Source organism: Balaenoptera borealis (genome assembly GCF_965194805.1).
Source record: "Balaenoptera borealis genome assembly, chromosome: 9".
In the NCBI taxonomy this organism is placed as follows: domain Eukaryota; kingdom Metazoa; phylum Chordata; class Mammalia; order Artiodactyla; family Balaenopteridae; genus Balaenoptera; species Balaenoptera borealis.
In genome coordinates this window covers 1778562-1791962 of record NC_138873.1, presented here as the reverse complement: position 1 = coordinate 1791962, position 13401 = coordinate 1778562, and the positions used below count along the sequence as shown (strand labels likewise).

Sequence of the window (13401 nt, the reverse complement as noted above, 5' to 3'; positions counted from 1 at the left end):
CCGGCTGTCCCCCCTCCCCCTTCTCCTCCCGGCTGTCCCCCCTCCCCCTCCCCCTTCTCCTCCGGGCTGTTCCCCCTTCCCCTCCTGGCTCTCCCCCCCTCCCCCTTCTCCTCCAGGCTGTCCCCCTTCCCCCTTCTCCTCCGGGCTGTCCCCCCTCCCCCTTCCCCTCCTGGCTCTCCCCCCTCCCCCTTCCCCCTCCAGGCTGTCCCCCTTCCCCCTTCTCCAGGCTGACCCCCCTCCCCCTTCTCCTCCCGGCTGTCCCCCTTCCCCCTTCTCCTCCAGGCTGTCCCCCCTCCCCCTTCTCCGGCTCTCCCCCCTCCCCCTTCTCCGGGCTCTCCCTCTCCCCCTCCCCCTCCCGGCTCTCCCCCCTCCCCCTTCTCCTCCCGGCTGTCCCCCCTCCCCCTCCCGGCTCTCCCCCCTCCCCCTTCTCCTCCCGGCTGTCCCCCCTCCCCCTTCTCCTCCAGGCTGACCCCCCTCCCCCTTCTCTGGGCTCTCCCCCCCTCCTCCTCCGGGCTGTCCCCCCTCCCCCTTCCCCTCCTGGCTTTTCCCCCTCCCCCTCTCCTCCGAGTCTTGTCGCTCAAGCTTGTGGACTGTGGGGCCTCTGTGTGCTCGGGGCTCTGGTCTTTGCTGGACGGGGTCCAGCTTGTCACTGTGAAGGTGACAAGTGTCCAGTTGTTCACAGGGAGGTCGGGCCGTGGGAAGGACAGGAAACTAGGAAGTCACTCTGTTAACCTTAAGGATTTCAAATAGGTTATTTTATGACTTAATTCTGGTCAGTGGTAAAGAGAGCAAATGGCTTATAGAAAACACGATACAAAGAAATTTAATTTAGTGTGTAATCTGGTAGATATTCTGAGTTATTGCTTTGTTTCCATATGTGGGTTTCTGAGATTCAGGTAATCCTTTTAATTGCTTTTAACACGACAGCACACTTGAGCTCCCCTGAGAAATGGGCACTTGGTCACGCTGCCCTCCAGGCCCTAACATCTGTGGGCGCGTCGCCGCGGCTCTGGGCTCGTTTCCGGGTCTCTCCAGGGCCGGCCGGTCCCTGGACGAGGTGTGGGAGGAGCCGGCCTTCCGTTACTTCCCTTCTGTGAAGGCGGGAGCTCTGAGGCCACGGCTCCCGGTGGGAAAAGTCCAGCGAGCACCCTCACAGCCCAGCCTGCAGGAGGGAGCCTGGGGGCTCTGGTAGTGGCGGGGTCTGTGGGGACGCGACAGGCAGAGAGTAAGACCGTGGACGTGACGCATGACTCGGTTAAATGCGAGCCAGGTGGATGACGTGGGCACACCTGCACTGAAACGAGCCATGTCTGCAGTCTGTTGGCCTTTACCGTTCCTGTCATCGTGCTCTCGGCTGTGCCTCGAGCTTGTGCGCTGTTCCCAGAGCCCGGGGTTTCATGGTGAGGCTCCCCTCGAGCCTGTCAGAGTGATGCGTCTGAGGAAATGGGGTTTCCACAGTTGGAGCCGCTAGACCCGGGCTTTACAGTGTCTGTCGTGCTGCTGTCCCGGGGCTGCTCGCAGGGGGGTGCTTTCCTGGCCGGGCCCCTCAGCTGTCCCACCTCTGCCTGAGCCCTCGGCCACCCGGGAGTAGTGCCCGCGGGGAGGCGGCCAGGCCGTGTTCTCCACGTTGGGAAACTCCTGGGTTATTTGCTTTATTTCCGGTGTGCATTCTCACAATTCGTGATCATGTCAGATGCACCTGTGTGTGGGTAACTGCTTCTATAATTGAGCGCTCAGTGTAAAAAGAAGCCAAATAACCTATTTTTTATATAGCATGTCCAAAATTGATGGGTTTGCTCTGTCATAGGAAAACGTGCCGTTCACTTTTTGGGTAGAATGAAGTCTTCTCGGTTCATGTGACTGTATACCTGCTCTTAGTGTAACTGAAAGAACGTGTTTTGGTTTCCCTAAAATGTTACCAAGTGAGCTTTGTTCACATAATACTAAGATTCCTCACAACTCCACTTAAACTCTGCAGAGGTCATTCCGGATTCAATTTCCCACTCTAAGAGAATGCTCATTTTGTGTAGAAAATAAGGTAAAAATGTTTTTCCTTCAGGGTGTCTCAACATAGTGTAAGAAGATAAAGTGAGAAATGGGGCCCAGGGCCAGGATTGAGGCTGGCATTTGTTCTTAGTGTTTTCTTCCTCAGAAGGTGCAGCTTTGCCCACTGTGTACTCGTGTGTGTGTGTGTGTGTGTGTGTGGAGAGAGTAGGGGGAAGACACAGTGTGCAGAGTGAAATGGGGACTAAAACTAAAAACTTTAATCCTAATGCCAGCAAGGCCCCTAAAATTAGTCATCTTCTGTTGAATGAATTTAAAGTCCATTGTACTTCCATTCTGTACATTGAACATTGTACATTGAACATTCCTCAAGTTAAGGCAGATTATTCTGTTTGATCTTTCATCTCCTTTCTTCTGCACTTTTTTCTTGTGTTCTGCAACTTTTGTCAATCTTTAACAAAACTGTGCTGTTACCTTTTTTAATGTTAAATTAACACTGTCAACTGTAGTTTGTGCAGATGTATGTCAGAAAAAATGTACAGTCTGTGTCAAAATATATTTGAATATCTTGTTGCCTGGCTCTCTCAATTTTCTGTCTGGCAGGGAGTTTATTAAGATTTGAAATATCAATTAAGAACCATGGAAAGCATATTGGTTACTTGTGACCTTGGAAAGATGAGTAATGTTTTTTACAGTTCGGGGTTTCCTATTCGCTTCCCTCTGAATACCTAGAAGTCAGCCAGGTGACGTAATCACGTCCTTCTTGTCAAGGAAGGACCGCTCTTCTGAGTTTACCGGGGTTCGGTGGAGAAGCACGCAGGGCTGCACTTCTGGAAGTGCCAGCTGTAGAAAGGCAGTTGCAGCCTAGTTTTGGTGTGCCTTTGTCTTTAAACTCAGGAGTGACAGGTAAGTTACTGTCCTACCGGCAACAGAAGGAGAGAGAGAGAGAGAGCAGCGGCTGGCGAGTTCTGCCGCCGAACCCTGGATGGGACAGCCATGTGGTACCTGGGGCTGGGGCCCTGACAGCTCCTTCATTCCTCCCTCCCCCATCCCCACGCGGTCTGGCGTCGGAGACTCGAGTCCCAGGGGAAGACGGTGTCTGGGTCCATCCGCCGTGGTGCTGGGGGACCCGCGGCAGGCCCGTCCACTCCCGCCCGCTGACCTTGCGCTTTTGTCCCCTGCCACAGAGGCGACAGGAGGAGGGGTATTACAGCCGCCTGGAGGCGGAGCGGCGTCGACAGCACGACGAGGCCGAGCGCCAGCTGCTGGAGCCCGAGGAGCTGGGCCTGGGCCGCCCTCCGCTCCCGCGGGGCTACGAGCCCCCCGCCCCCGGGCCCCCGCCGCCGCCCCAGCGCACCGCCTCCTACCTGCAGGCGCAGGTGCTCTCCCCCGACGCCCTGTACACTGCCAAGCTCGTGGCTTACACCGAGGAGGAGGAGGAGGAGGAGGAGGACGGCGGCCCGGCAGGTCAGGACGCGCCCTCCAGCGCCAGGCCCTCCCCCGCCGCGGCGCCCGGCCTGCGATGGCGTCTTCTCTCCGGCCCGCCCCCCGGCCGCTGCCGGCAGTACTGCGCCCGCCCCCCCCCAACAAACCGAGCTTCTGCCGTCTGTCCGGCCGGCCCTCCGCTCCGCTGGGCCCGCGCCGCCCGCCGAGGAGCGGGGCCCTCTCTGGACCGCCGGGCTGGGCCTGGTGATCTGCTCTACGCGCAGCCTAAGGCCGGCGCTCCAGCTCTGGGGCAGGCCCTCTCAGGGCGCCAGCAGTAATCTCTGCACTGGAAACCGTCCCCTTTCCTCAGCCAGCCGGCGGCGGCAGCCCTCCTCCGCCTCCCTGACCGCTTGAAGTGCTGTTGGTCCCGGCCTTCGTCCCCTGCCTCAAATAAGTGTGTGCGCGGTCGAGCACCTCGGTGTCCACAGTTAAATTTCTGCTTGTCGCTAGTGCCGTCGGCCCCTGTGTACTTCCAGCTGTTTAACACACGCAGAACTCTGTGTTGCCGGCTAAGCCGCCCTGTCGGGGTGGGTGAGAGGCGACCCCCGCCCCAGCCGGCCCCTTCCCTCCCGCTCCCTCCCACGCTCGCACGTCCCGGCCCTGCTGGCCAGGCCCCGGGGGCGTGCGGCTGCCTCTGGCCGTGACCCTCCGTGGACCGCAGAGCGCACCCACGGGTGCTGCAGGCCCGTGTTCCTAATCAGCTTTGGAGACAGCGCTGAAAGTCAGATTGAAAGTACAACTATGCGTTAGCAAGATTCAAACTTCAGCCTGATCTGGCCACTTTAAACAACATTGGGAGGCTGGCAGTAAATATTCTCAAATTGAGTCTTCTCGGTTCTGCAGAGTCCGTGCATCGGGCTCCTGGCAGTTCTAAAAGAACTGAATAATCAAACTCAAGTGACCGTGACTCTTAGGTAAACGAGTTTTACTAGGATCTTTCTTGCCACCTGAGTCAGAGCTTTGATTCACTTGGAAAGTTTAGTAGATAATCCTTAGGTTGAGTCACTTAGAAGCCAACATTAAATCTTTTTGTAAAATTTCTGTTGCAAATATCTAGAATGTGGTACCTTTAAAGACCTGTGTGACAATAGCAATTTTTGAAGCAAGATGCCATCAGTCTCCTCGCATCAGATTACAGGCTGAACCTTAGATATCTTGTGAGTGTCGTGACACAGATAAATAGGTTTGGTGAGGGATACTGTAGTGAGGTGTCACTTCTAACCATCTGGGCTTTCAGTCACATCACTAACCCTTATTCTATTTCACACCACAAGTACCACATGGGAGCAGGGTACACCCTGCGTCTGGTCGCTCCTGCTTCTTGAAGGTTCCTCGCAAAGTGCAGAGCTCTCTGCGTTCTGGCCTCGCACCCGCCGTCTCTCTCCCATCGTCTCGCCCTTTGGGCTCCTCCCTCTGCCCTGAGCCTCTGTGGCCGGGGCTTGGTTCTTGCCCTGAGCCTCTGTGGCCGGGGCTTGGTTCTTGCCCTAATGCTGTGAAGGAGTAGGATTGGGATACGGACTGGAGTGAATGATGTCAAGTTCTAGCACAGCAGCATGTGAAAAATGTGCTTTCCTAAAGCTCTTTGAAAACGATTGGAAGAGTGTGTAGTGTCACTTCATATATATAGTCAGCTGAAACTATTTGATATTCTGATTAAAAATTGTGAAATTTTTCAAGAATTGATTTTTACCAGTGGGAAGAAGCAAGTATTCTTAAATCAAAGCTCAAAAGATAAAACACAACGTTTTTAAAGCAAAATGAAGGAAAAATGTAGAATTAAAATTGAAAGCTTTTCACTCTGCAAATAATTTATCTAAAGGCCCGGAGCAGATTACTTTAAGTTAGAGATGTGTTTCTCTTTAATCTTTTGAGTCTTTGCGGAGGATGGCTTCCCGGGCCACGATCCGGTGGCCTGCGCTGGCTCATGAGGGAAGATGCAGTGCGTGGGGGGACCCGTCAGGAGTGGCGGAGCTCCGTCCTGGACGCATCAGACACGGCTGCACGTCACACGCTCCTTTTATAAAGGGAGGAAAGAAACAAACATTCATTTCTGTGCAACCTGTCTGAAAAGGATAATTTTAGTGTTGAAATATTGTGATAGTTTTGTGGCCTGTTAAATCCAGTGCACGACACTGTCAGTGTTTGCTGAGTACTTAGAGCGTTTATTTCTCCACCCTAGGTTATAAGCAAAAGATTTTTCAAAGTGTGACATTTTCTCGCTGATGTTAACAGTTAACAGAAATACCTTGGTACTGATTTAATCGTACATCCTTAGTGGCATTATTACCTCATATTTGGATGCATCTGAAGCTTTTTACGTGCATCATCTCTTTTGATCTTCAACAGCCCTTTGCAGTAGAAGGGCATGTGGTGCTGGTACCAGGCCGGCCCATGTCACTCGCCCACAGTTACCAGCCGGGCCATAGGCCGGGTGTCTTGACCGTCACACCATGCTGCTTCAGGTCTCCTTTTTATTTTGTCAGTGATTTTGTATATGCAGCATTAGTATCAAACGTTAGGGGGTTTTAGTACCTCATTTTTTTCCAAAAGTTTTGTTTTAAGAATTATAGCCATTTATTTTGTGGGGGAACAATTCAGTAGCTGTCCTGAAAAGAGGAGCATTACTTCTTAATCTTTGGGTTACATTTGCTCTCTGTGATTTTGTAAGAAAATTCTTAGTGTCAGGAGTGTCTGAAAAATTTTGCTATCTCCCCACTTAAGTCAGTCTTCTGTGGATTTTTATTGTGAATTCATGATAATTACATATTTTACCTGATTTGAGCTTTTCGGCTGTTACCCCCTAAGACTTAGGCTGGTTTCCTCTCTAATAATAAAAGGCAGCAGGCCAGGTACTTAGCACCTTGTGCGGGTCCTGATTGGGTCGCTCAGGCCACTGAGGGATGTGACGGATCCAGTCCCTCCAGTTGATGGATCTTTTACTGATTTGAAGAGCCTTTGGCTGCTTCTTTATTCAGGACTTAAAGACGTCATGAGCACTGCATCTTCATCATGAGTGAAGTTTTGGAAATAATGCAAGTACTTTAACTTTGACTTTTCCTTTTATGGAAAAGGACCAAACTCTTACGTGGGATCTGCTGGAACACTGATGGGGGCCCATGACGTTTATCGGGATCCGAGAGAGAAACTGTCTAAAAGGTATTGATAAAGCTTGCTAAAACTGAAGTCGTGCCGGACGAGTGTCTCATTGTCCTTAAGGACTGTTTTCTTGCACCACCGTTTGTGAGGCTGGATTGAAATTTCAGACTTCGTTGTCAGCTCAGGTGTTTCTCATTATACAGAATTGTGTGAGCACAGAGGCTTTGTTTATCTTGTGTTGTTGCTAACATAGTTCTGCTTCAGACAGTGCGTAGGTACCAGGCTTTCTGGTCGGAACTTTAGAAGCAGCTGGACACATTGCTGTTTGCTTCCACCAGAGAAGGTCGAAAAGTCCAGGGCAAAAAGCCCAGGTGTCCTGATGGACGACGAAAGGCCGCCCCCTCTGTCTTCAGGGAACGTCCTCAACTAGGTTTTAGTCCGAACGGCTGATGCCCAAACAGTTCTTAAGTCATTGACGTTGAACTAATCCAGAAAATCTTTAGCATCTTCCTGTAACTTTTTATTAAGTTAGTATATTGATAGATGCCTCTCGGATACATGTAGAATTCATTAAAATGCTGGATTTTAAAACGATACCTCTTCAGTTAAACTTAACTACTGAGCATTATCTGCTTGCTAAAACTGAAGTTACTAGCTTTTTGAGAGTTGGGTATGACTGGAGGAAGTTAACATTTTAGTGAGGAGAACATTTCGCCCTTTTTCTACGTGGGTTTAAATACAGCCCACAGGCAGGAGTATGACAGAATTTAACAAAGAATGCGTCTCTCCCGTAGGACATTTTGCTTAGTTGCCCATCGTGTGAACTTAGCTGCTCACTGACGGGTGGTCCCTATTCTGAACAGTAACCCTTCGCATTTTGCTTAGTTGCCCGTTGTGTGAACTTAGCTGCTCACTGACGGGTGATTCCTATTCTGAACAGTAACCCTTTGCATTTTGCTTAGTTGCCCATTGTGTGAACTTAGCTGCTCACTGACGGGTGATCCCTATTCTGAACAGTAACCCTTTGCATTTTGCTTAGTTGCCCATCGTGTGAACTTAGCTGCTCACTGACGGCTGATCCCTGTTCTGAACAGTAACCCTTCGCATTTCCTTCCAACGCAGCCAAGACGCGGATGTACCTGGGGGTCCTGGAGCCCCGGAAAACCTGACGTTCAGAGAGCGCCAGCGCCTCTTCTCCCAAGGCCACGACGTCTCCAATAAAGTGAAAGCCTCTCGCAAATTAACGGAGCTGGAGAACGAGCTGAACACGAAGTGAGGAAGGCCCCTGTGTCCAGCCCAGGCCTCTCGCTGTGCTTCGGGGCTGCGCCTGCCTGAAGGATGGGGCGGGTCACCTTCCCAAGCCACTGGTGATCCCTGTTTCTAGAAGCGTTGGCATTTGGAAGCGTTCCAGCGCTAAGAAATTCCATTTTATTTTACCAAGAGGGTGTCATTTCTACAATTTAGACCCTGTCTGCTTTCTTAATTATCTGACTCCCACGAAGATAACTTTTTCTGTTAGTTTCTCTTTTAGAGTCTGGGCGTGAAAGGGGGCAGAATGAAGGGCAGTAGAGGATAATGAGATGCTGCTTCTTCCCCCAGGGAGCACAAAGAAGTCCTGTTTCTGTTCTTTCTCTGAAACCTTATGTTCGCTTATCAGACAGAGTAGCTTGAACTCCCCAGACTGTCGTTTGCACTGTGTAGCGGCACCTGCAGTCTGTTTTGCGGGAGAGTCAGGTTTCACCTTCCAGGAGAGACCACGCGGAGACGCGCTGGTGTGCTGAGGAGTCCAGAGCTGGCGTCCTGTCCCTGCAGCCAGGAAGCAGCCCAGACCCAAGCGTCCTCTAAGTAAGATGCTCCATCCGGCTCCCTACAGGGACAGCCCTCCGGATCAGCTCTAGTATTTGATTAAAACAAGTTTCTCCAAGAAGAAAATTATGAGGATTTAAGCTTAGGAAATTTTATTTTTATAAATATCAGATTATTATTATACCAGTAAGTCATTGGTGATTTTGAAGATGGCAGTTACGTTGGAAAGTTAACCGTTTCATATATTCCAAGGGAATCTATAAAAGAGGACATCTTTACGGAACAGTGTTGACATGAATAGGAACAAAAATATCTTAAGAAGAATGAGAGCTTAGTAGGTGACACTTGAGCACAACTCAGAAATTTAAAATTTGAAAAAGAACTGGATTTACATCGATCTGCTGTCAGGGAAAGGAAGGGGTTCGATTGCATATGGCATCTGTAATTTAAATACTGTAAGAAAAGTTCGTATGGCAGTTCAGGCTATTTTTTTACATTCTAATAGAGTTATTTAATTTTCATGTATTGAATTATTAGTTACCACTGTCACTTCTTCAGCTGTGAATACGTGGCTGGTGTTGGGGAAACGGACCTCACTTTGTTTTATATTATGTGATGTTCAAACAGTAAATTACTTTGTGATTAAGAGCAGATTTTCTATTTGACAAGCCCTGCTGTGGGTCTAGATGATTTTTCTGTACCATGTTGTTCTCTTACCAGTAGGTGTGTTAGGAGAATACGCACGCTTTCATGAGAGCTCTATGACGAGTCATTAAAATGCGAGTGTAAATAGTTTGTGTGTCTGTCAGGGTTCTTATTTGGAAGTGTGCTTTTACCATGTCCCTTGTTAAGTAAGAGAGTGAAGTGGTTCTGAGTGTTTACGAAGGATTTGCATGCTTGCTTCTCCCAGACGTCTTGAGAACACTGGCAGCCTTTTGGGGACTAAATCCACACACCTTCCTTAAAGAAGAAGATGCAGGTGAACTATTATCCTGTTAATATATAGAAAAACAACAAATACACCTAAGTACATGCAAGAACATGTAAATATTTACACGCGGGGATATTGGTATGTGTGGTTGTAAACCCGTACACGTGGATTTGGCCGTCCTTGGACGATTAGGTCAAATGTGAATATGTGTAAAAGTGCTTTTCATAACTGTGCATTACTATGGAGAAGACATCAGAACTGCTGTAGTTTTCCATTTCTACTGTATTTCATTGGCAACCTATTTTTAATAAACTTTGTATGTATTTAAGTGCGTTTGCTATTATTTTGACAGTGCTGAAAAGACTGTGCTATCAGTCCGCCTCCCCTGTCTCCCCCTCCCGTCCAGTCATCCGCCCACCGGGCGTCACTCCCGAGTCGGGAGGACGTTCTCCGTCCCGCTCGCACGGCCGGACGAACGGAGGGCCCGGGTCCCCTGTTCCGCGGCCCCAGCGCTCAGCCTGCGGGCGTCCAGCACTGGCCTTGCGCTTCGGCCGCTCTGTCCTGCCGGGCACCGAGGCTGCTGCTCGGCCACGCCCTCCCGCCGTTGCCCGTGTGTGAACAGAATGCCTGCGCCACGTGCTTGAGGGCAGGCCCCGCCCACCGGGCGCTCGTGGGCGCCTGCGTGTCCAGTTCCCCTTCACCGTGGCCTCTGAGCGGGGCTGTCGGGTTTCAGGAAAGACTTTCCCGAAGGAAGGGGCATCTCGGTGGTAGAAACTCGGGAGACCTTCTCGTAGCACCGGCTGTTAACGTGTTGGGACTGGAAGTGTTCACTTTTAGTATATTTTAACGCCCAAAAAGTACTTGCGGTCGGGAGGACGAAAACTTAAAAGAGACGGTGTTAATGCTGATTCCGTTTCATCGCAGGGCCACGGTTCTGTTGCTTTTAATGGCAGTAATGACTCTGCCCGCCAGGGGTCTGTCCGCTGGGTCAGCGAGCACCGGACAGCTTTCCAGTGTGGCCGTGGGACAGCGGTTTCCTCTCTGCTTTGCCTGTGGAAAGCTGATTTCAAGGATTTAGTTATACATTTAGGGTAACATGAGGCCCTGGCAAAACTGAGGTGGAATGGCTTGCAGAAGGGAAATAGGTACCAAAAGTGACCAGTTCTCACAGTGCTTCCCTGGTGGCGCAGTGGTTGAGAATCTGCCTGCTAATGCAGGGGACACGGGTTCGAGCCCTGGTCTGGGAAGATCCCACATGCCGCGGAGCAACTAGGCCCGTGAGCCACAACTACTGAGCCTGCGCGCCTGGAGCCTGTGCCCTGCAACGGGAGGGGCCGCGATAGTGAAAGGCCGGCGCACCGCGATGAAGAGCGGCCCCCACACCGCGATGAGGAGTGGCCCCCGCTTGCTGCAACTAGAGAAAGCCCTCGCACGAACCGAAGACCCAACACAGCCAAAAATAAATAAATAAATAAATAAATAAAGTAGCTATTAATTAAAAAAAAAAGTGACCAGTTCTCATGCCTGTATTCATCCAGTTTATTCAAAGAAGTCATGTAACCCCAAAGATAACATATTCGACTTGAAATTGGGATATAAAAAAGCCAATTTCTTGCACAATTTATTGAACAAATATGAGTGCCTACCTGTGAGTCCCTGGTCACCCAGGTATCCCAAAGCAGATCTTGGGAGACAGGAATACATAGTTCGTTTACATAAACATAGTAACTGAATTTGCATAAAGAAGATGTCCAGGGCACTTAGACGGTTTACTAGAAGGACCCAGTTGAAATCACGGAGATGGTAGACTGAGAAAACAGCCCTCCCTTTGGGAGACAAGACTGTTACAGGCAGAAGGGGACCCTGAGGTAAGGCTGCTGCCCTCAGAGCAACGGGCCAGGGCGCCCGAGCCCAGGCAGAGCGGTGCAGGGGGACCAGGGGGCGCGGGGTGGGCACGCAGCTTCCTGTGGGATCTGAGCAGGTGAGGGAGGAAGCCAGCGCCCTCCTGAGGGCGACTCTGGCCACCATGGGGAGAAAGGGCAGGCGGCGTCCGCGGGGTGACGGGGACCACGCACGTCTGGGGCTTGCCCACAGCGGGTTTCCAGCTTGAATGACCAAGTGGACGATGGGCTGCTGCTGGAGATGGGAAAGACGAGGGGCCGGGGGCGGGGGCACAGCTGAGGTCCGGGGGGGTCGGCAGAGTTTATGGGGGTGCCGTCGGGGAGCGTGGGCAGGGTGTCTGCAGGGCCACGGCAGTGTCTTCCGTGTCTTCCGTGGGTTAAGCCTCATTTTTTACTGCTCTTGTAAATCTTGTATTTTATTCTTTATGGAGAAGACAGGTGCAAATGGCCTAAATCTAAACTGGTGACAATGGTTCCAACTTCAAACTGGGATTTTTAAAACACAGTATGAAACATTAAGTAATCTAACAACAGAGAAAGGAGAGACCTGAAAAACACTAGGTTAATTGTACAGCCTGAAAAAAGCCCTGTCTCCCCCAAGTTTTTCCTCCGTGGGGATGGGCCCAAACACGAGGACAGCCTGAGTTGAGCAGGAGGTGTGATACACGCCACGCGGCGTGTCCAGAACAGGGAGTGAGGCGTCGCCGGGGATCGGGGCCTCCTTGTTGGTTGTCCTGATTTCTGTTCTTTACCTGTCGTTACCCGAGTACTTGAAGATTACTGACGGACATGGAAACTGTCCCAAAGCCTCCCGATCTTGGGACATACAGTTTGACGTATTTCAGTGAACCCGTCTCTCCTGGTAGTTGGTGGTGTTTCTTGCTCATTCTTCCCAGTTGTTTAATTGACCTTTAATACAGTTAAAGCGATGGCACAGAAGAAACTGGGTGCCGCTTGCTTTCCCCCTGAATAGTCCGTTCAGGTCTCCTCTCAGAAAGGCTCCCCATCTCCTGTGGCAACCAAAGACACGAGTGGAGTCCAGTCAACCCCAGGAACTCGGGGGGAAGAGTGGCCTGCGGATGGGGGTCCCACCCTCGGGTGACCAGGACGGAGCCTCCGTCTCGCGGGCACTTTCCCGGGTGGCACCCGGCAAGGACGGCGCCGACGGAGTCTGGCCCCCGTAGCAGAGAGACGCCCCTCGGCGGGGCTGGCGGTGGGAGCGGACCCTCGGGCCGGTGATGCCAAGTAGCCGCGCCTGGCGGCGGTGGGAGCACTTTGCTCCGGAGCCGCTGCAGCGCGGGGGTGACCTGCAGCCGGGGCTCAGCTCCAGATGCGGCGGGGACGGGGGGGGGGGGGGCTCGGGCGATGCAGTGTCGCTGCACACACAGCAGGAGCTGGATCGGGCTTACCCCCCTTCCCCATCGAGGAGAGCGTCCATCTGTCCGTGGAGCCGGGAGACACACAGAAGTCTCTCTGCTTGGTCCGCGCTGCTCACGACCGCTGCCCGCCATCTGTCACGTGCCAGGCCGTCACCGCCAGGTCATCGCCTTGCCACGGGGACCGAGGCGCCTCCCCCTCGGCGCCGGCTGCAGCACAAAGACGCGAGGGTGGGGCGAGGGAGCGGTGAGGACCCGGCCCCGGGCGCTGGGTGGGAGACGGGACCCGGGTCTGCACTGAGGCCGGCACCTCAGCTCTGCGACCCCGTTCCCGCGTCCTAAGATAAAGGAGGGTGCAGTAAAACACGCTGCTAACCACTTAGGAAACTTTACATCTTCCAGTAGCCACTTAGAAAATGGGTGAAATAACTTATTTTGCCCAATATATCCAAGAAGTGTAAGATGGATCCGTGAGCTATTCCACGTCCTCCTCATGCAGCCCGGCGATCCGGAGTGTGTTTTGCACTCAGCACGTCTCCGTGTGGACCGGCCGTGCCGAGCGCCTGCGGGTCACCGGGCTCCAAGGGCCGGTGCTGACGGAAGCAGGCGGATGTGCTTGAGCAGCCTAGTGACGAGGCCACGTGCTAAAATATGGACGGGCATTCCTAAGTGTTGGCCACTGGTGTTGACTGTTCATTAATAACTTCACGTCAAAGGGCTTTTTCTGTGTATCTGAATCCAACTTCTGTGTTACATTAGGCAAACCGTGTTCGTATTTGGACACACAGGGTAATCGAGGCCA

The 13401-nt window shown here is 52.1% G+C and overlaps 1 protein-coding gene across 13 annotated transcripts in view; it reads left to right on the top strand.

Moving 5' to 3' along the window:
- Nucleotides 1-9650, top strand: part of AFDN (afadin, adherens junction formation factor) — a 134390-nt gene extending 124740 nt beyond the window's left edge. For all 13 annotated transcript variants that reach the window (XM_082405781.1, XM_082405779.1, XM_082405784.1 and 10 more), the window contains 3 exons: nt 3192-3471; nt 6561-6645; nt 7708-9650. In XM_082405781.1, coding sequence (XP_082261907.1) covers nt 3192-3471; nt 6561-6645; nt 7708-7861 — 519 coding nt within the window. In that variant the 3' untranslated portion in view covers nt 7862-9650. The remainder of the gene's footprint in view (nt 1-3191; nt 3472-6560; nt 6646-7707) is intronic.
- The last annotated feature ends 3751 nt before the right edge of the window (nt 9651-13401 follow it).